At 65.6% G+C, this 20,634-nt stretch overlaps 3 protein-coding genes across 6 annotated transcripts; 1 reads left to right on the top strand and 2 right to left on the bottom strand.

Moving 5' to 3' along the window:
- Positions 1–2,988: 2,988 nt before the first annotated feature.
- GPR3 (G protein-coupled receptor 3) lies at positions 2,989–3,975 on the bottom strand. The gene has a single exon (XM_065650596.1). The coding sequence runs from the start codon at positions 3,973–3,975 to the stop codon at positions 2,989–2,991; it is 987 nt and encodes a 328-aa protein (XP_065506668.1).
- Positions 3,976–6,264: 2,289 nt separating this feature from the next.
- Positions 6,265–11,735, top strand: CD164L2 (CD164 molecule like 2). Of its 3 annotated transcripts, none has more exons than XM_065650598.1 (6): positions 6,265–6,434; positions 8,248–8,361; positions 8,742–8,819; positions 9,010–9,078; positions 9,698–9,863; positions 11,357–11,735. In XM_065650598.1, exons 1-6 carry the CDS (start codon positions 6,350–6,352, stop codon positions 11,361–11,363), a joined length of 519 nt encoding a protein of 172 aa, XP_065506670.1. In that variant the 5' UTR covers positions 6,265–6,349; the 3' UTR covers positions 11,364–11,735. The 3 variants fall into 3 exon arrangements, with proteins under 3 accessions (XP_065506670.1, XP_065506669.1, XP_065506671.1); XM_065650597.1 differs by having other exon boundaries at positions 9,007–9,078; XM_065650599.1 differs by lacking the exon at positions 11,357–11,735 and having other exon boundaries at positions 9,698–10,041.
- A 784-nt stretch (positions 11,736–12,519) lies between these two features.
- On the bottom strand, positions 12,520–18,659 carry SYTL1 (synaptotagmin like 1). Of its 2 annotated transcripts, none has more exons than XM_065650667.1 (15): positions 18,578–18,659; positions 17,345–17,638; positions 16,873–17,018; positions 16,690–16,798; positions 16,226–16,265; positions 15,827–15,926; positions 15,558–15,661; positions 14,641–14,763; positions 14,398–14,564; positions 14,207–14,309; positions 13,941–14,102; positions 13,794–13,872; positions 13,620–13,719; positions 13,333–13,538; positions 12,520–12,786 (listed from the first exon to the last, which is right to left on the bottom strand). In XM_065650667.1, exons 2-15 carry the CDS (start codon positions 17,587–17,589, stop codon positions 12,647–12,649), a joined length of 1,824 nt encoding a protein of 607 aa, XP_065506739.1. In that variant the 5' UTR covers positions 17,590–17,638; positions 18,578–18,659; the 3' UTR covers positions 12,520–12,646. The 2 variants fall into 2 exon arrangements, with proteins under 2 accessions (XP_065506739.1, XP_065506740.1); XM_065650668.1 differs by having other exon boundaries at positions 15,567–15,661.
- Positions 18,660–20,634: the final 1,975 nt, after the last annotated feature.

Raw genomic sequence — 20,634 nt, 5'->3', positions numbered from 1 at the left:
TCGGAGCCGCAGCCGAGCCCTGGGGCTGCCCAAGGCAGACAAGGGGAGCAAAACCTGCCCAGAGCCCCGCGTCGCCCCCGCGGCACAGGCTTTGGAGGCAAGAGGCTGTTTGTGGCTTCCAACATCTGCTGGGAGCTGCGGTGCTGGGCAGGGGGAGGGCTGGGCCGGCCAGATGTGTGTGCACAGCTGGGGTGATGGCGTTCCCACGCCTTTATCCCGCTCGCAGCCTCTTAGCTCATGTTTTAACCCCAAAACTGGGCCCTCCGTCCCCCCTGAGCCTCTCCTGCATGTCGGCGGTGTGGGGGTGGCTGCTCAGCACTCGGGCGCCTTCTTGGATGGATTCGACTGGTTTTTATACCTCTGATTTCTGCATCTTTCTTCACCAAAAAGGGAGCGGGCTGGGCGCTGCTGCGGGCTGTTTATCCCCTCGCTCGGTGCCACCTGCTCTGTCCCCCAAAGGCCTGGAGCAGCCGGGAGCATCTTGGGACTCACTGGCTCCAGACTCGGCTTCTCCATCCATCCTGGCAGGATGAGGCAGACACAGGTAGGAGCCGAAGGATTTTTCCCTGCCAGGGTTGCTGGGAAGCGGCACACGGGGCAGCCGTGTACTGAGTGACAGCCACCGTGCTGCCTGGTGGCAGCAGGGGACAGAGCTGCAAGGAGTGACATTCTCGGGGTTCCCATCGCGGTGGGTACGAGGGCTCCCAAATTGTGGGGGGAGCTGGGCAGGCGCTGGGGGCTCACCCCAGCTCCCGAGCCCTGTGAACCCCCCTGAACGATGTGGGGAAGCCCAGCGGCTCCAGCACAGCCCTGTGCCCACCCCACCACCGGCCATGGCGGGTGGGAGCCTGCGGGGGCCCCAGCAGACCTGTGCGGTGCTGCCTTTATGCCTGTGCGCTCTGCGTGTCACCCTGTCCCCAGGGGAGGTGACAGGGACCCCCGGGAGCAGGAGGGACTGGCCGGGCTTGCCCACCATGGAGAAGCAAAGCGACTGCGGCTGCTCCCTCTGAAGACATCAGCAGGGGAAGCACGAGGGAGAGAAAAGCTGTTTAAGCTGCCGTACAATGTTGACAAAAGAACAACCAGGTATAAACTGCCAGTGAATAAAGCAGGGCTGGGAATCACAGGATTTTTCACTGCTGGGGTGGTGGGCTCAGGAACGACCCCCAGGCTGAGGGATGGAGGCTGGATGTCCCCAGCCCCTGAGCTTTGCTCCTTTCCCTCTGGATGAACCTCAATGGGGACAAGGGGAGCCCCAAATTCCCCAGCCCCTGGAGAGCAGCAGACACTGGTCTGCAGGTCCTTCAACCCCATCTCCCCTCCACACTTGCTGCCACAGCCCCTCCAGTGCTCAGCTCAGCTGAGAAGCAGAAAGCAATCTTTTAATATTTCCTTCGTGATAAACAGCACCAACCCCCTGGGCTGCCACCAGCTCCCCGAGCCCAAGGAGGTGACACGAAGCCTCGGGGGGCCGGCACAGCATCCTGCACCAGCGCAGCGCCCGGCCGGGCTGCGGCTGCTCTTCAGCCCCGGGCGCTGCCACGTCCCGACGCGGCTGCGGATGCACAAATGCCTGTGAGAAACCTGCTGCTCCCTGACCGGGCTGGGCAGGGGCACGGGGGGGTTTCTCGGGGCGCAGAGCCCTGCTACCGGAGGGGGTGAGCTGCCCTAATTAGCTTTGCCATCGTTAACCCTGCCGTCCCTGCGACGAGCGCTGCATGCAGAGCAGGCAGCAACGATGAGCATCCCAGCTCGGATCTGAGCGGTGGCTTTTGGACCACGGACACCTCAATTTGGGGGTCCCGGGGAGAGCCCCCACCCCCTTGTGCCACCCCCCCAGGAGAGGGGCTGAGGCGCAGGCAGCTGCCTGTCACCTGCCTGCGACAAAGGCAGCAACAGCAGCACAAGGGGCTGCAGCCCCTCTGCCCGCTGGGAGGATGAGGATGAAGATGAGGATGGTGGGCGCCCTCGGTGCTGCTCCCCGCCCGGGGCTGGCTCCTGCTAACAGGATCTGATGGGTGGGGGACGCGCTGTCGCTTGGGATTTCGTAACCGGGCGCGGGGAACAGGTCCTGCCTGGACTGGGGGTCCTCAACCTGCTGTCCCCCCATCACCCCAACCCACTCCCTCCCCAGCATCAACCACTCACACCTCGTATCACAAATTACTTTTATTCCCCACCCCCCAGGTTGTAAACAAGGAGCAGCGCCCCCCCCGCACCGAGGGGTCTCCGTCCCAAGGGGCCTCTTCACATCCATCCCACCCCCCCCAAAAAAAGTGCAAATCCAGTCCCAGTGCAAAGAAAGGCTTTGGCAGGGGTGGGGGGAGCCCTGGGTGCCATGGCGGGGGGGGGCAGCACCCAGGGGACCCCAGAGGCGCTCGGTTTGGGGTGCGGAGCCTCCGGCAGCACCTTCTGCCCAAAGGCAGCGAGCACTAGAGGGCAGCAAGTCCCAGCGCTGGGCTGGCGGCGTTGGAAACACATGAAATAATAATTAAAAAATAATAAATAAATGGATGGATGGTTGGGAGCAAGGGGTGGGTTCGAGTCCCTCCTCCTCCGGCAAGTGAGTCTTTCCCTCCCCTTCCCTGAATGTACGAAATATATTTTAACTATCTGAGGTAAATAACGAGGCTGTAAAAAAAGCAAGAGGGGAGCGAACGTTCCCAGTATCACCCCCCCTTAAAAAAATAAAGCATCATAAATAGTTTTAAAGAAAATATGAGGATCTCCACCCTCTCTCTCATGTGCACACACATAAATATAGATTGTATTATGGATAAAAAATATGTTTTTCTCTCCTGTGAATTCAAAAAGTGGAAAAATAGAGGAAGCGAAGGGGTTGTGCTCCAAGGGACGGGGCTGGGAAGAGCAGCTCGTTTCCAAGAGCTCCTGCGACGTGTCTCTGGGAAAGAAAAGGGGAAAAAGAAAAAAGAAAATCCCCCAACCGCAATCGGTAAGTGAAAGGTGCAGAGAGGCTGGGGAGGGTTGTCAGACGTCACTGGGGGAGCGGGAGCGGAAGGGCAGGGTGGGAGAGAAGCACCCGCAGCACACGGTCCACAGCACTTTCTGGATCTCCTGGTTCCTGAAAGCGTAAATGACGGGGTTGATCATGGAGTTGGAGGTGGCGGGGAGGAAGGTGACGTAGGTGTAGAGGGCCGGGTAGCTGTAATCCCCCAGGAGACAGTAAACGGCGAAGGGCAGCCAGCACGACGCGAAGGTGCCCAGGATGACGGCCAAGGTGGCGATGCCTTTGCGGGTGGTGACATAGTGGGAACTGGCCAGGAAATGTCTCTGGACGGCGATTTGGTGGGCGTGCCGGCAGACGATCTTACAGATCTGCACGTAGAGCTGGAGCATCACCGCAAAGACCATGAAGAAGGAGACGGAGAGGATGATGAGGTGGTTCTTCATCAAGGGCTTGATGATGCTGCAGCTGGACGGCTCCTTCAGGCAGTTCCAGCCCATGATGGGCAGCAGCCCGTAGCAGATGGAGGCTCCCCAGGTGAGGATCAACATGATGTAAGTCCTGGTGACCGTCCTCTCCGAGTAGTAGGTCAAGGCGTTGTAGAGGGACAGGTAGCGGTCAATGGTGATGGCCAACAAGCTGCTGACGCTGGCCGTGAAGGAGGTGACCAGCAGCCCCACGGTGAGCAGGCTGACAGCATCTGACGGGATGAAGTACACAAAGGCAAAATGCAGGATCAACCCCAAACCGGCCAGGAGATCGGCCGTGGCCAAGCTGCCGATGAGGAGGAACATAGGAGCCCGGAACGCCGGGGTGTAGAAGATGACAACCACCACGATGGCGTTCTCGCAGGAGATAATGGTCCCGGAGATGCAGAGGACGACATCCCACGGGTTCAAGGCGAGGGGTCGCACCACGGACTCCAGGTCCACGGAGCTACTGCTGCCGTTCCTGGCCATGAACCAGCCGTGTTGGCCGTCGCTGGAGTTCGGGGGCCTGTCCTCCATCATGCTGGCGGGGGCTGACCTGCTGCAGCTGAAAGCAAGAGCAGCCCCCTCAGCACCCGCAGTGGGGACCCCCCAGCTGTCCCTGTGCCACCCCGCCAGGGACAGTCCGGCCTCCCCCCAAAAAAGTTGTCTCTGGAAGCGGGGGCAGAGATGCATGTGGTTATTTTTGAGGGGGAGGGGGGCGGGTTTGCTGTTTGCTCCCAGGGGATTTTTCTGAACAAGGTGGTTTGGTTTAAATTCTTTCAAAGCAAAGAAAAATAAATATATGAATAAGGCGGGGGGGCGGCTAAAGAGGGGGAAGCCCCCTGCTCTGCCTGCTCCTGCCTGGCTTAGCTGCTGGGGCTTGTGCACTGCGTGATTTTGGCGAATAAATGCAGGGGGGGCAGCATCGGCTCCGGTTCGCCACCCTCCCCTCCCCGACAGCTTCGAGGCAGCACTTCGGGGATTCCAAACAGCAGGTGAAGGGGGTCACCCTGCCCCCCGGGACCAACAGCCCGGTGGGAAGGGAGGGGCGCCCTCCCGGCCCCACCATGCGCCCCCCAACCGGGGAGATCCCCAACTGGCCTTGGGGACGTTCGGCCCCTCCTGGGGCACCCACAGGCAGCACAGCCCCGGGGGGGGCGGAGGGCGGCGCACGGCTGCCCCTCGCCCTCCTTCCCATAGCCAAGTGGGGTCACACCTCCTCCCGCTACCCCCCTGATGTCCGTGTCCCCCTTTCCCCGGTGCCCCCCCGCGGTGTCCGTGTCCCCCGACCCGGGTGCCGGGCACTCACCTGCCGGGATGCTCGGGCTGGGGTCCCGCTGCCATGGGCGCCGCCGAGTTATAGTGACCGAGCCCCGCCGGGGGGCTGGGGGGTGTGTGGGGGTGACTCACCACCGTGCCCCCCCCAAGCCCCGTTCTCCCCGCTGTGACGTCAATGGCGCGTCGGAGCCAATCAGCGCCCCGAGAGGCAGCGCGGGCGCGCGCGCGCGCCGCATAGTAATCGCGCCGGGCATGGAGCAGCTCATTCATAAAAACAGCCCCCCCCACGCCGCCCCCGGGACACCCCCAGCCCGGGTCCCCCCGCCACGTCCTTGCAGGGCCGTGCTGCAGAGGAGGGGGGAGCCGGCTCCCCCCGCCCCCCCCATCGCAGAGATTCGGGGGCTCCGCTTCGCACGCTGGGCGTGGGGTGTGGAGGGGGCGGCCCGGGAGGAAAGCGGGGGGGCGAAGCGGGGTCCTCCTCCGCCCCCCGCACAGCCGGGGGTGCGCAGCCCCCCCCAGCTTCAGGAGCGGGTCCCAGCGGGCCGGCTTTCCCACGCGGGCCTGAATAATTCATCGCCGGGAGAACCGGGAAGGTCTGGCCCGGCCGGGGGGGCTGCGGGAAGGCTGGCAGGGAGCCCCCCTCTCTGGGGAAGGAGGAAGGGGAAGGCGTGCGCACCCCCGGGACCGTGCCGGGACCGCCCCGCCCCAGTTCCTCGAAGCCCGGTGCGTTCCAGGGCTTCCCGAGCAACCTGCCCCCGCCGGGGTGTCGGGAGCTCCCGGTGCTGCCGGGCGGGGCTGCGGCCGCCCCCGTGGGGAACGGTCGGGGCTCCGGGGGGCCCAGCCCGGTTCGGCCCAGCCCGGCTCGGCCCAGCCGGAGCTGTTCGCGGTGCTGAACGCGGCCGCGACGGCGCCGGGTCCCGGCGGGGCCGCCCCCCCCGCATCTCCGCCGGCTGCGGCCGCGCCCCGGGAGAGGCCGGGACCGGCGGAGGAACCCGCTGCAGCCCCGGGGAGGGGGCTGGGGGTGCGGGGGCTGGGGGGTGCGGCGGTGCGGGTGCGGTGCGGGTGCGGTGTGCAGGGTGTTCGGCGGGCTGCGCGCCTGCAGTGTGTGCAGCGAGTGCAGCGTGCGGTGAGTGCAGTGAGCGCAGTGAACGCACGGTGTGCAGTGTTCAGGCGGTGCACTGTGCGTGCGGTGCGCACGCAGCCTGCAGTGTGCAGGCAGTGCGTGCAGTGCGCGTAGTGCACGGGCTGTGCAGTGCACACACAGTGTGCGGTGCGTGCAGCCTGTGCAGTGCAGCGGAGCAGGGCGTGCTGGGTGCAGCGCCTGGAGCCCCCCCCAGACCGGAGCAGCCCCGTCTTTCCCACGGCCCGGGCGGCGCGCAGGCGGTGGGGGATTGAGGGGGGCGCGCACCTCCGGAGCGGGACCCCCCCATGGGCCGGGCCCCCCGTGGCGGGGCGGGACAAGGCGGGGCCGCCCCTCTCCGCCCCCCCGCCGCCCCCGGGGCCGCCTCCCGCGGGCGCGCATGTGCCCGCGGCTCCGCTCCGCTCGCCCGGGAGCTCCGCGGCGCCGCAGCCGACACCTCCCGCTGGGACCGGGCTGAGCTGAGCCTGGCTAAGCCGAGCGTAGCCGGGCCGGGCCATGGCCCCGCCGTGCACCGGGACGCTGCGCTGCGCGCTGCTGTGCGCGCTGCTGTGCGCGCAGGGGCCCGAACCCACCCGCGCAGGTACGGCCGGGGGGCGCGGGGGGAGCCCGGGGGCGGGGGGATGGCGAGGGGAGTTTGTAGCTTTGGGGCAGCTGAACTTTTGGGGGGGTTGGGGAGGTTCTTTTTTTTCTCTTTTTTTTCTTTTTTTGGCGGTTCCCCTCTCACCCGCCCCCCGTGGGACCCCTTTGCCTGTGGTGGGACCAGGAGAGCCCCGTTCCCTCGGCTGTCCCCGGTTTGGGGGGAGAAGGGTCCCTGCTCCTGCTCCCAACCGGGGGGCTGGGCCCCCAAGGCCAGGAGGGGTGCCCTGGGCTGATGTGGGATAAATGGGGTGCAGGGTCTGGCCTCCTCTCCGAAAAGCGGGGGGAACTCGTGGTTTGTGGCGGTTTCCATGCTGGGGGAGCGGGGAGTGGAGCCGTTATCCTCCTGCCTGGGGTGCAACTCTGGGCATCAATTATGCAAACCCCAGGCTTGCTTCTGCTCCCCTTCTCCCAACCCCCGCTGTTCACGGGAGACTTTTCCACCCTGACCTGTCCCACCGGGACCCACGCGTGTTCCTGGAGCACCCATTGGGACGGGGCTGCCCTCAGCTGGCCCCACTGCCCCCCCTTTGTTTCCTTCTCACTCCCCACACCTGACGGCAGGAGCGGGAGTTGACAACGTTGGGCTCAAACGTCTGTTCCTGTGCCTGCCGCGATAAAAATAACTTAAATTATAAACCTGCCTGAAACCCTTGCGAACAAAGTCCTACTTTCCCATTGGTTCCCGGCAGGTCTCTAAATGCTGGAGGGGGGGCCCGGCGTCGTGCCCACCACGCCGTAGCCATGGCAATGGGTCTGCAGCATCCCGCTGCATGCCTTACGCTACCAGTTACCCCTTTGCTTTCGCTGTGGGGGGCACTGGGGGAAGGGAAGGAAAGGGCCTCTGGATTCAGCCGGACATGGCCCAAGCAACCAGGAGGACCCTAAAAGCTGGGGGGGGTGGGCTGGAGGTGCCCACCCCAAAAGGAGATGGTGTGGTGGGGAGCCCTCTGCAAAGCACTGCCGGTGGGGATGGGGTGCAGCCAGCGCAGCAAAGCCAAGCACAAGGCCAAGTCGGGGTCCCTGCGTGGCCAAGACCCATGGGGAGCCAGCCCAGGGGGATGCCAGCCCCCAGCACCCTCCTGCAAGTCCTGGGCAGGTTGTGTGTCCCCTGAGAGCCTGGAAACATGCCCAGGGTGGGGAACGGCTCTTGGTCCCGTCCCAGGATGGTGCAAACACAGGCGTGGGATGCAGCGAGGAGCAGCAGGGCCCGGCCTCAGCTCCCTGTTGCAACCTCCCTCGCTGCCAGGCAGTGCTGTAAATTAATGATGAGTGTGCGTGTGGGGGGAAAGAGCTCACGGCAGAGCAGCTCCAGGAACGCCCAAGTGCCTCGTTGCCATTGCCAGGGCAATGGGGAACAGGGGAGGTCCTGTGGGATGGCTTGGGGAGGCAATGGGGCTTAAATAACCCCAGTGGGGCTGCTGGGAGCAGCTGGGCTGGTGCTGCTGCCTTGTTTCTTTTAAACCTCCACCAGAAGATCCCAGGCTGGAGGGGCTTTGCCCTATGGACCACTGTGGGTGAGCCTGGGTGGCCGTGGGTGCTGGGAGCTGTGGGGTGTCCCCTCTCCGGAGAGCTGGTGATGCTACAAACACCCACAGCTGGCTGGGACGGGTCTGTTAATGCATTTGGTGCTGTGAGAGGTGCCTTCGTCCCTTACACTGCATCGGGAGAAATCCTCCTCCGTGGAGCAGGGGGTGCAGCCCCGAGCCTGGCTGGTGGGGAATGGATGGTGACCCTGCCCTCACCCCTGTCCCCAGCTTTGGCAGGAGAGTGCAGCGAGCTGCGGTCCTGCGAGACATGCACAGCTGGCACAGCATCGCACAACGTCACCGGCTGCGTCTGGGTGGGCTGCGGGACCCCCGAGGAGCCAGGTGAGGGGACTCGGACATGCGGGGGGACAAGGAGGGGCCACCAGCCTTGAGCCTAGGGCTCAGCACCCTTGGGTGCCTAGTCCCAGCAGCTTTCCATGCTGAAGGTCCATCTCACTCCATGGGTAGAGGAGCACCAAGTAATGGAGATGGGAGAGAGTCAGTGGTTTATAAAGCCCTTTTTGGGGGCTCTTCCCTGCAAGGGTGCAGATGCAAGCCCCAGCTCGCAGCCCCTCGGATGGATGCCCACCCCTGGGAACTGGTCCTCACCATCCCAAACCATGGGGTTCCCCAGGCCCAAATGCCATCAGCTGCACTGGGTTCCCTGGGAGGCTGATTTTCTGGGGCTTACTTTGGGAAAACTCTGTTCCCTGTTCCCGCAGAGCCGGGGAGCTGCGTGCAGAGAGGGGCGGCGGCGCGGGAGACCTGTGCACTCTACAACACCAGCACCCTCTGTCAAGGTAACACCGCTCCCCCTGCCACAGCAGGACCCCCAAAACCAGCAGCCTTTGGGATGGAGGTGCTGCCGCGGATGTTGGGACTGTGGGGATGAAATGCCACCGCTGGGACAAGGACATGGGACACGGGGTGCATGGCGATGTCCCTTGACAACCCTTTTCCCCCGCTCCGCTCTGTCACTGTCTCCAGCAGCACTGCGGTCCCCCACTGAAGAGCCTCCCTCACGGTCCCATAGCAAGGAGCCGGTGACGCACTTCCCAAGTGAGTGGGTCTGGGGGGGCGGGAGGTGGTGGGACAGGGTTGGGAGTCCAGGTGCCCCAGGGGACAGTGGCCAGTGGGATGGGACAAGGTGCTTCCCTCCGTGTCTTGCATCCCTGGAGAGGGATGAACATCCATGGCTTCAGCCTTGGCTGTGCCCCAGGAGATGCCAGTGCCATCCCCCAGTATCACAGCTCGGTCCTTGTTCCCCCTCTCTGCCTCGTGCAATGTTGCCGTGGGCTGCAGCGGTGCCAGGAGCGGGCTGGGGGGGTCATAACACCCTGCAGCCCTGGGAGCGGAGAAGGAGCCTCTTCCAGGAAGCGGGAACTGGAGAGCGTTGGGCTAATTACAGCGGGTAATTGGAGCCCAGAACCCTCTGAATTATTGATCCCACTGGGATCCTTTCACCGCTGGCTCCTCTCCCATGCGGTGCCGGCTGCTTTGGCGTGGGAAGGGGCCAAGCCCATCCCCACATCCGCGTATCGATGGGGACATCCCAGTTCCGTGCAGATGCTAGGGTCTGTGCAGATCCCAAATCCCCACTCCTTGGCAAGGGCATCAGTACCCCAAGGATGCCAACAGCACCCATACTCCCCCCCCCCCCATTTTCTCATGCCATTAGGAACCACTACCACCAGTGCCCCGTTGACGGGCAGCCCTGAATTCCACCCGCCCGGCTTTGACACGGCCAGCTTCATCGGGGGCATCGTGCTGGTGCTGAGCGTCCAAGCCGTGGTCTTCTTCATCATCAAATTCATCAAGTCCAAGGACAGCACCTACCAAACACTGTAAGGCTCCCGCGCCCTGGCCGGGATGGATGGGGGGGTCCCATCCTGGCTCATGCCTGGGTCACCCTTGAAGCCAAAAATGGGGCTCAGCCCCTGTACGTGGGACTCCGTGTCCTGTCTCACCGCTCAGTGTTGTCACCTGTGGGTGTTTGTGCCTGGTGGGGGGAGGATTTGGGAGATGGGGGGGTCTCGTCCTCCATGTCTGTGCCCTCGCCGGTGTCCGGCTGTCCTGTCACCTCCTCTGTCTGTTGCTGCCTGTCCGGATCCTGGCTCCGAGCCCCGTGGGGAGCCTGGGGCCCCAAAATCCACCCCCCCTGAGCTAAGCCAAGTGGGGGCTTGTTGCTCTTCTCCCCCCTTGTGTGGTGCCACGGGGCTCGCCGTGTCTAACATGGGGGGCTGTGCCCCGTCTCTCTTTCCTTGCACGCTGCCAGAGAGGAGAACTAGTAGGTGCTGGGTGCCGGCGGCGATGGGGAGGGGGCTCCCCCTGCACCCCAGAGCTTCACCCTTCCCTCACCCATCCCTGGGGGGGTGGCGTGGTCCCTCTCTCCTGGTTTGCATGAAGGGGGTTTCCCGGTTGGTTTGCTGTTTTCCTGGGAGTTGTTAGTGGTAGAAGGGAAGGGGGTGTCCCTCCTCGTCCCCCCCTTTCATGCACAGAGCCCCCGGAAGGATGCAGCTGATGCTCGGCCCCTTGACACATCCGTGTCCCTTCTGCCACCCGGGTGAGGTGTCCCTGGCCCCCCCCATGGCAGCAGGGTGCACCCCCCCACTTTCGAACACGCTTGTCAGGACAGGAGCTGCAGGGCCCAGTTTGAGAGCACCCAGCAGCCCCCTCCCCACCCTGGGCACCCCAATCCCCTGCTGCACCCCACTGCCCCCCCAGCCTTGGGGCTTGCTGAGAGGGGGGCTTGGGGTCCCCTCTTCCCCTGGTGGGCTCTCAGGTGCTTTTTTCTTCAGCATTTTGGCTGGGCTGGAGCACCCAGCCCCCTGCTCCAGCCCCCCAGCCCCCCCAGCCCCTCCGGAGCCAGGGCCGTGCTGTGTGCTTTTGCTGTGCCTCTGTGTTGCTGTGGGGGTGTGCGGGGTGGGGGGGGGTCTCAGTCCCCACCCCTCCCTTTCTGTGTGCTGTTTCGGGGAGGGGGATGTGTGCTGTGTGCCGCGGGGTGACACTTGTAGCTCAGGCTGCCCCCATTAAACTCTGCGAGGTGGTGTCTGTCTCGTGTCCAGGGGGGTTTGTGTAGCTGGGCTGGGGGTGCAGGGGGGGCACAGCAGCAGAAACCCTGTGTCCCTCATCCTTCCCCTGTGGCACCTCCCATCCCATTCCCAGGTATGGGACCAGCCCTTCCCCATGGCATCACCACCCCCATGGGCACAGCGGGGTGGGCATCGGGGCACCTCCATATCTCCTGCTCCCTGGGGCTTGCAAGGGGCTGGACCCCCCAGGAAAAAGCCACCGGGGGCTTTTGCTGCTATGTGCTCTTCTCTGTCTGCTGCACCAGGATCTGAGGCCGCTGGTGTGCCCTGGGCTGGGGAGGTGCTGCTGCCTTGTCCTCCCCAGGGATGGCAAAGAAGAGGCCAACGCTGCCAGCATCCCTGCCCGTTACCAGCATCCCTGCCCGTTACCGGCATCCCTGTCCACTGCCAGCATCCCTGCCCGTTACCGGCATCCCTGCCCGCCGCCGGCATCCCTGGCTGCTACCGGAGTGACCCGCCCCGGCTGCAGGGTCCCTTCCTGCACCACAACTATGCAAAGGTGGCTCTGCCCCAGCCTGCCCACTCTGCCCTGGGCGGGGACATGTCACCCAGGCCTGACCCCTGTCCCCAGCGTGGCTCCTGGGGGGCGTTTGCACCCAGTGTGGCCGCGGTCGCACCCTCCAGCTGCTCCCAGGGAGAGGGGGCAGAGCAGGGGGCGGGGGGTCTCATCATGGGGGTCTCATCCAACCCTGAATCCCAGCCTTGGGCTCCCCATTTCCATGCTCACCAGGAGCCCAGAGCACCCCGGTGGGTCAGAGCACACGTGGCCGTGGCTGGCAGGGGGGCGGCTATCGCTGGCCAAGTCCGCAGCCCCGCGGCAGGCACAGAGCCCGAGCCGGCGCGGGGGCCCAGAGACCAAATAAAGGATTTTCGTCCTATTTCTGGTGTCCGTGTCATGGTCACCCATCACCCTCAGAGCCCCAGCGGTGGGTGCTGCCCTGGGAGATTTTTGTTGCAAACCCTCTTCCTGCAGCTGGGGACGTGGCTGCGTCCTGCCCACTGCTTGGTGTTGGTCTCAAGTGATTCCAGTCCTCCCAGCGAGCAGGGGAGGGGAACCAGTATGAGGAGGGGTCAGGCCATGCTGGAGCATGGGGTGACAGGACATTGTCCCCCCCCGTCCCAGAGCTCTCACCCCGTGGTGTCCCCATCCGTGGGGCACATTCTTGGTGGTCAGGGTGCTGTGCCCGCCCGTCCCCTGCGTCCCACCCGGACCGAGACTTCCCGAGCCGGGGATGCTGCATTTCAGAGCTGCAGGTCACAGCTCCGCCTGCAGCCACCAGAGCCCCAGAGCTGCCACCACGGGGGCTGGTGGGATGTGGTGGAGGGGACAGCCCCCCGCTGGAGGGAGAAATCAGGGTACGGTGCCCAGAGCAATAACCAGCTGCCAGATGTGCCCTCCAGTTCCACTTCATTGCTGCTGAAAGGGTGGGGGGGCACAGCCCCCAGCCCCGTGCAGTGACGCTGGGGGCTCAGCTCTGTCCCCAGTGGGTCCCACAGTCCTGCTGGCACCGGGTGTCCGAGGGGGGGTCCGAGGGCTACGCCCGGGGGACCAGGTTGGTTCGCAGGGGCAGCAGCGCTTCCACCCAGCGCCCGGGCTGCTGGAGCAGCCGCCCCCACACCCCCCGCTCCTCCGCCGTCGAGTCCATCCAGCCCACGGGCAGCCCGTAGCTGCTCCCTGCGGAGAGACCGTCAGCGTCACCCCCGCACCGTGCCACCGCCGTCACAGAATCACAGGATGGTTTGGATTGAAGGGACCTTAAACTCCCCCAGTGCCCCCCCTGCCACGAGCAGGGACATCTGCACCAGCTCAGGTTGCTCAGAGCCCCGTCCAGCCTGGCCTGGGATGTCTCCAGGGATGGTTCAGCCACCACCTCTCTGGCCAACCTGGGCCAGGCTCTCACCACCCTCAGGGCCAACAATTCCTTCCTCATGTCCGGCCTGAATCTCCCTCCTTTAGTTTAAACCATCACCCTTGTCCTGTCACAACAGGCCCTGCTCAAAAGTCTGTCCCCATCTTTCTCATCATCCCGTTTTAAGCACTGAGAGGCCGCACTAAGGTCTCCCCGGAGCGTCTGTTCTCCAGCTGAACCCCCCAGCTCTCTCGGCCTGTCCCACAGCAGAGCTGCTCCAGCCCTCTCGTCACCCCCTCCGCCACCCCTGCCCTCCCACCGCCGTCACCCCCTGCAAGCCATGGGGGCACCCGGGGCTCCCCCACCCTCACCTGTGCCCAGGCTGAGCCGGATTCCCCCCAGCTGGCGCTTGGCAAAGGCTTCGTGGTGCCAGAGGGTGAACTCGGCGCAGGCCTCGGCCAGGTCCTTGGCCTGGAAGCCGTCGTACACCATGGTGTGGTTGAAGAGGGGGTTGAGGCTCCGCTTCACCACCCGTGTCTTCTGCCGGCTGGTCTTGCTGTCGTCCGGCAGCACGTAGCTGGGGTGACAGCGGGGTGAGGGGACACACACGCACACAAGCCTCGCTGGGTGCCCCCCCAGGGTGCCGCCCCCCGCTTACCACTGCACAAAGGCATCCACGGTGCCGCTCTGCAGCGGGATGAGGCTCTGAGCATCCTTCACCCAGATGTGCAGCTCGCCCGTGGGTGGCAGCCCCCCGCCTGCAGGAAAGAGGGGTCAGGGACACCCCAACGTGCCAAATGCCACCCGCCGGGCGCCCGCGGGCACCTCTCACCTTCCGAGCCGGCAGGGATGAACTTCAATGCCAAGTTGAGGTTGCCCCGGCTGGCGAGGCCGTCCGAGGAGATGGGCATCTGGAGAGGATGGGGGGTCATGGGGGGCTGTGGATGGCGGGGTGGGCTGGGGGGACCGCGGGACTCACCCGGGGCTGGAGGTTGAACCATTCGGGGCTCGTGTTGGCCCAGTCCCAGGTGCCCAGCGCGATCTCCACCTCCCCCAGGAAGAGGTTCCTGCCCAGGCTGTCGTGGTGCCACACCGAGAGGTTCAGGGTCCGGCCCTGCAGGTCCCTCTTCTCCAGTTTATACTGGTGGGGGGGGACACAGGATGAGTTTATCCACCCCCACCTATCCATCCGCCCTCAAACCAGGAGGTTCCCCCCAAAAAACACCTCAAAGCGGGCTTAGAAACCTTGAGGGTCTCATTGAAGATGGGATCCAAGCTCCTCTTCCTCACTGTGGTCTTGCGCTTGCTGCGGTTGGACTTATCCGGCAGCAGGTACGTCTTGATGTACCTGGAGCCAAACAAAAGCGGCGCACGCGGTGGGTACCACCATGGGCATCACCTGGGCGTCGCCCACCGCTGGGGACCGGGACACTCACGGGTCCGACCGCTGCTTCTTGGCCTCGGCCAGCTCGCGGCACCGCAGCACGTGGACCTGCAGCTCCTTCCTGGCCGGGTCGTAGCGCAGAGAGAACTGGACGCAGCCCCGCACAGCCACGCTGCCCAGCTCCCCCTCGCTGTACAGGCTCATCAGGCTGCCGCTCAGCTGCGGGGGGTGGGACAGGGTCAGGGGGGGCTGGAAAGGTGACCCCCAACTCCCAAAACAGCTCCCGGTGCCGCACCGTGGAGGAGCTGAGGCTGGACACGGAGGAGCTGGTGGTCAGCAGGCTGCTCGGGGACCTGTGGCCGTTCTGTGGGGACACCCGGTCTGGGGATGCTGGTGATTTCTTGGGAGTCTCCGGCCCCTGGAAATGCAAAGTGCAGAGGGGTCAGCAGCCCCCCCAGACCCCCATCCCCAGTGTGGGGTGCCGAGGGCACCCAGCTCCCAACAAGTGCCTGGTGCTTGGGCACAGCCCATGCTGTGCTGGCCTTGCACGCCCCACACAGCCCCCCCCAGCCCCATAGAGCCCCCCCAGCCCCACACAGCCCCTCCAGCTCCACACAGCTCCCCCAGCCCCACACAGCCCCCCAGACCCATAGAGCCCCTCCAGCTCCACACAGCCCCCCAGACCCATAGAGCCCCCCCAGCCCCACACAGCCCCCCAGATCCATAGAGCCCCCCCAGCCCCACACAGCCCCTCCAGTTCCACACAGCTCCCCCAGCCCCACACAGCCCCCCAGACCCATAGAGCCCCCCCAGCCCCACACAGCCCCTCCAGCTCCACACAGCTCCCCCAGCCCCACACAGCCCCCCAGACCCATAGAGCCCCCCCAGCCCCACACAGCCCCTCCAGCTCCACACAGCTCCCCCCAGCCCCACACAGCCCCCCAGATCCATAGAGCCCCCCCAGCCCCACACAGCCCCCCAGCCCCATAGAGCCCCCCCAGCCCCACACAGCCCCCCAGCCCCATAGACCCCCCCCAGCCCCACACAGCCCCCCCAGCCCCATAGACCCCCCCCAGCCCCACACAGCCCCCCAGCCCCATAGAGCCCCCCCAGCCCCACACAGCCCCCCAGCCCCATAGACCCCCCCCAGCCCCACACAGCCCCCCCAGCCCCATAGAGCCCCCCCAGCCCCACACAGCTCCCCCAGCCCACCTGCCCAACCTCGGGGCCGCTGCGTGCAGAGTCGGGCTCCTCCTCATCTTCCTCCGTGCTGGATGTGCCAAACGGGTTCCCACCACCTGTGTCACCTGTGTCACCTGCAAGGGCACAGTGTGGGTGGGGGTTCCCACACAGCAGGGGTGGATAGGGGGGAGTCTCGATTTTGCAGCAAGAGGAGCAAGCAAGCGAGGGATGGGGGACAGAGGGAAGGCAAGAGGCTGATAAGCAGCACTGGGGGTTCCAGCCCCCCAAATCTCAGTTACCTGGCTGGGCTGGGCCGTCCTGCTCCCTCACTGGGATGTCACCCGGCTCCAGGGGCTGTGACACTGGGGTCTCCTCCAGAACTGGAGCCGTGGGGCTGGGCTGTGGGTTGTCACACAGGAGAAACGGTGAACATGAGCACCCTCCTCTCCCCAGCATGCTCGCCTCAGTCCAGCCCGCTGGGGACAGGGTGGGGGACATCCCATGGGACATCCGCCATCGTGCCCCACACCATGGCGTTCAGGCTCACACTTTGCCAAGGCTGGTCCTGACGGCAGCACCCTCCTGGGGCGACACCGCCGCCCCCCAGCCTGGGCCACAGCAGCCTGGGGGGTCCCAGCTATGGGGAGCTGCCCCACTGACCGAGCCCATCACCGGGGCGTCGGGTACCGGGCACTGACCTGGGGCTCCGCGCCTGCCCGCACCTCCTCCATGGGGCAGCTGCGAGAAGAGACAATAATTAGTTTCTCTTGACAAGGCATCATCACACTAATGAGAACTTTTTCCCCCACCAGCATCTCCACAGTTATTTATAGAGCCGGGGTCCAGCAGAAAACCCCCTGGGTGGTGGACAGACAGACATTGGGATGATGGACAGGCACCAGGACAACGGACAGACACCAGGATGGTGGACAGACACCAGGATGGTGGACAGACACCAGGACAGCACAGCTCTGGCTGCGCCATCCCCTTCACTGCAGGCTCTGCTCCCAGTTCCCACCTCCAAATCCCCCCGTGCACCCTGGGGACATGGCACCCCCAGTGGGGCACCAACGAGAGATGTCACCCGCCATGGGGCACCAACGAGAGATGTCACCCGCCATGGGGCACCCATGGGCTGAGAGCTGTCCCCCCCAAACTTCACCTCTCCTCCGGCTCTGCCGCACCATCCTCATCCTCCTTCTCCTCCACCAGCGGCTCCCTGATGGCCTCCAGCTCGCCCAGGCTGGGACCGCACTCCAAGTCCTCAGGTCCTGGGGACATCGGGGACCTCAGCGGGCTGAGCCCCAGCCCCCAGTGTCCCCCCACATCCCCGTCCGTTGCCTACCCCGGGACCGCCTCCTGCGGCGGATGGACGCACGGACGAGGTCGGAGCCCAGGTGGTGGCGGTGACGCTGGGCACGGGCGTCACAGAACCAGTCCCCGGTCAGGATCCTCAGCCGCGCCGGGTCCGACACCGACTTGCGGAGCTTGCTGGTGGCAGGAGGGTGGCATTGGGTGTCCCCCACCCTGGTGCTACCACCAACCCCTGTGCCACCATCCCCATCACCCTCCCCAAGCATGGGCCACCATGAGTGGCCCTGGGGACACCAGGGGGTTTCGGACCCTCAGTGCTGGTGTTACCCTACATGTGGCTTCCCCCTGTCCAGGCTCAGCGGGTGCTGCCATCCCCAGGGGAAAGGGGACCCCCAAACTGGCTGCTCATCCCCAAGGGTGACTGACCCCAAGCCGGCTGCTCTTGGGGGGCTGTTCGCCCTGTCTCCAAGGGTGACACTGACCAGGGGACCCCCCCACCTCACCTGATGCGTCCCTCCTCGCGCCGGCGGAGCTGCCAGTCGCGGCGCAGCACCTCGGCGATGGCGAGCCGCTCGTCCTCGGTCAGGAAGCTCAGGTCCAGCAGCGCCTCGGCCCCCAGCTCCAGCGCCATGGCGGGGGGGGACACGGCGGGGGCACCCCGGGGTGCTGGCCGAGCTGGGTGCTGAGAAGCGGGGGGCTGCGGGCGGGGGCGCTCAGCGTGCCGGGCATGCACCAGCGACGCCAACATCTGGAGAGGGACGGTGGGGCCGCTGTGGGGTGGGGATCATCCTGATCCGCTGCAAAGAGTTGGGAGCTCAGCATGCACCCCCACACATTGCACCCCAAAACACCCCCAGGACTCCCAATGGGGACAAACCAAGGGGCGCAATGGTGCCGGCGGTGCCCAGGGAAGGAGCGCGGTGATCCCGGCCACTCCTCCCGCACCGGCCCCGTGCCAGGGCCAGCCCTGCCCGGCTCTGCCCGCAGCCCATGTTTGCCCAGGGTGTTTGCTCAGGGCCGGCTCTGCCGCTGCCGCTTTCCCACGGGTGTCACCAGCTGCCACGGCACCCAGACGGGTGACAAAACGGAGCTCGGCTGCCCCCACCGTGGGCTGAGACCGTGCTCAGCTCATCACAGCTCCCAGGGCAGAGGGTACCCAGGGGCTCTTGCCTCATCGCTGCCCTTCCTGGCCCCGGCGTTGGGACAGCGCTGCCTGGCATGGGGTGCTGAGGGCAGGAAATTGCAGCAGCCGTGGAGCAGGATCTGTTCTGTCCCACCTCCCGCCCCCACCAGCCCGGAGCACCGGCACAGCCGCACCCCGGCATGGCTGTGGGGTTCCCACCGCCGCCGTGGGGCTCAGACACCAGCGCCCCTGTCCCCAGCCCCTGGAGGTGCCTCTGACCCTGTCCCACAGGTGCCCCTGTCCCACAGGTGCCCCTGTCCCACAGGTGCCCCTGTCCCAGCCCTGGGGGGTCTCAGACACCCCCAGCGTTGGGGACCCCAGTGCAGGATCTGGGCACAGTGGTGCCAATGGGTGGGCTGAGTGTCACCCTCACAACAACCCCCCAAAACCCAGCACCAGGGACCCCCCCATATCACACACCAGAGCCCCCCCACACCACCTGGACCCCTCAGCACCCATCTCCCCACACTGGGTGGGGAGCCCTGCGACACCCACCAGGACCCAGCACCCAGCCAGGCTGCCCCAGGGCTGGGGGGGCTCGGGGGACACGTACCGTTGTCACCAGGGCTGGGACGATGCTGCCGCTGCCTCCCCACTTGTATCCTGTTTACTAGCGGTGCACGGGGGTGTCCCCCCCGCCCCGGAACAGAGCCGGCACCCAAAACAGGTCTGGCCCAGGCGCTGCTCCCGCCGGCGTGCAGAGGGGTGCTGGGCACCCAGCCCTCCCACCCTGCGCGGGAGACCAGTCAAACCAGTTCAACTTCCCCAGTAAGCCACAACTTGGGGAGGGGGGGGGGTGCACGTTTCCCTTTTTTGCTTTGCAAGCACCTGCCGTGATGGAGGGGGGTCATGGGCAGCATCAAATGTCCCCCCCCCCAAAATACACCCAGGCTCAGCCCCCCCGGGCCCCCCTCCAGCCCCCTGGGGACTGGCGGGGCCCAGCTGTCCCCACCACAGCCCAGGGCTGCACCCCACAGAGCCCCCCCCATCACTGGTGACCCCGCAGCCCATCACCGTGGCCTCCGACCCCCCCACCAGCCTCCGGCACAGCGTGGGGACCATGAGAGACACGGCAGAAATTCAGGTCCCGGAGCACCCATCCCCTCCCTCCTCAGTGGGGAGCAGAGTGCGGTTTGGGGGTTCTGCAGCCCCCCAAGCAGGGTGAGAGCACCCAGACCCCCCCACCCCAGGGTGCTGGTGCAGCCCCGCCATGGGGCAAACAGTGGGGTGAGCCCCACGGCCGCCCTTACCTGCCCAGGACCGCGTGTGGGGGTCACAGTGACTTGTGTCCCCCCCCAGCACCCCGCGGGGACCCTTGTGGCGGTGGGTGGCCCCCCCGGTCCCCACCCTCGCAGGGCGCTGGAGGCCCAGAGCTGAGTCAACCGCAGCGAGCAGGCGCCTCCTCGCCCCGTCGGTGCGAAAGCAGGGACTGGAGCCAGCAGCACCCGCCGGACGGGACTGAACTGGGCTGAACTGGGCTGAACTGGGAGGCATCAGGCAGCCTGGGAAGCGGGGGGTGTGCAGGGGGAGCACCCCGGGGTAGGGGGTCCCCCCAAGGGTGGTGGAGGCTGGAAGCCAAGGGGGTGGGCGTGGGGTGGGGGGTGTGGAGTGGGACCCCCCTCCATCCTCACCCAGCGGGTTCTGGGGTGCACACAGGGCAGGATGAGGCCTCGGAGCGACTTATCCAGAGCAGCTCCGGGAGAGCTCCCGGGGGGACTGGGTGGCCCTGCGGGGGTGGCAGGTCACCCCCGGGCTCCAGCTGTCACCCGGTGGCTTTAGTGCCGCTGGGGGAGGAATCACGCTGGGGTGCAGCAGCCTGGCAGCTCAGGCTGAGCACAGGACCGCAAGAAAAGGGGATTATTTTTAGCGTGGTTTCTAAGGAAATGAGACTTTAGCAACGGCTCTATCTGTCTGTCTGTCTGTCTGTTGGCAGCCCTCCTCTTCCTCCCCTCGCTGCTCAGCTCGGCTGGGGAGAGGCCCGGGATAGATGAGGTTCCTGCTCTGGATGCTTTGGAAATGCAGCGAGTGCGGCCAGGTCTCTGCAGGGGTGCAGGGGGGTGGTGGCTCAGGGACTGTCGTGTCCCCACAGGGGTGTTCATGGGCTGGTGGCTCAGCCCCGGGTCCCCCAAAGTTGTCACCTGAGCCCTTTCTACGCATCCCAGCCTGGGACGCTTCGTACCAGCAACACACAGAGAGAAATCAGTTGAGGTTGGGATGGGGAAGGACATGGCAGGATTTGTCTCCTGCTCTTGGATTTCTGGAGGTGGATGAACAGATGGACGGACAGACAGATGGTACCTGATGCTCCTTGGGGATACAGGCAAGCGGCAGCACAGCCAGAGCCAAACCCCACGGCCGGAGGCTGCATCACCCCGGTGACACCCACAAACACCCCGGCCAGCAGCACAAGGTGACGAGGCGCTGGGCCAGCCCTGGGGACAGTTTCCTTGCAGAGACAGCGAAGTGGGCCAGGCAGCCGCGCTGGAGCTCCGGAGGGACCAAACCCTCCTGTCCCCTGGGTGCTGGCAGCACCGCCGGCTGCACAGAACAGGTTCTGCCTCATTGCTGCGCTGGGCGGTTGGGCAGCGCCGGGACCAGCCGCGCACCAGC

Source organism: Caloenas nicobarica, chromosome 23 (genome assembly GCF_036013445.1).
Source record: "Caloenas nicobarica isolate bCalNic1 chromosome 23, bCalNic1.hap1, whole genome shotgun sequence".
In the NCBI taxonomy this organism is placed as follows: domain Eukaryota; kingdom Metazoa; phylum Chordata; class Aves; order Columbiformes; family Columbidae; genus Caloenas; species Caloenas nicobarica.
The sequence above is the reverse complement of the archived record's forward strand: the minus strand, read 5'-3'. Positions and strand labels throughout refer to the sequence as shown.

Bases quoted from the DNA above. Each gene is read 5' to 3' on its own strand.
- GPR3 (XM_065650596.1), bottom strand. From the start codon at position 3,975: ATGATGGAGGACAGGCCCCCGAACTCCAGCGACGGCCAACACGGCTGG.
- CD164L2 (XM_065650597.1), top strand. From the start codon at position 6,350: ATGGCCCCGCCGTGCACCGGGACGCTGCGCTGCGCGCTGCTGTGCGCG. The intron at 6,435-8,247 runs GTACGGCCGGGG...CCCTGTCCCCAG, and splicing joins GCCCGAACCCACCCGCGCAG to CTTTGGCAGGAGAGTGCAGC. The intron at 8,362-8,741 runs GTGAGGGGACTC...CTGTTCCCGCAG, and splicing joins CGGGACCCCCGAGGAGCCAG to AGCCGGGGAGCTGCGTGCAG.
- SYTL1 (XM_065650667.1), bottom strand. From the start codon at position 17,589: ATGTTGGCGTCGCTGGTGCATGCCCGGCACGCTGAGCGCCCCCGCCCG. The intron at 17,019-17,344 runs GTGAGGTGGGGG...TCCTGCCACCAG, and splicing joins CGCGAGGAGGGACGCATCAG to CAAGCTCCGCAAGTCGGTGT. The intron at 13,720-13,793 runs GTGAGAGGTGCC...TCTTTCCTGCAG, and splicing joins CATCCCTGCCGGCTCGGAAG to GCGGGGGGCTGCCACCCACG.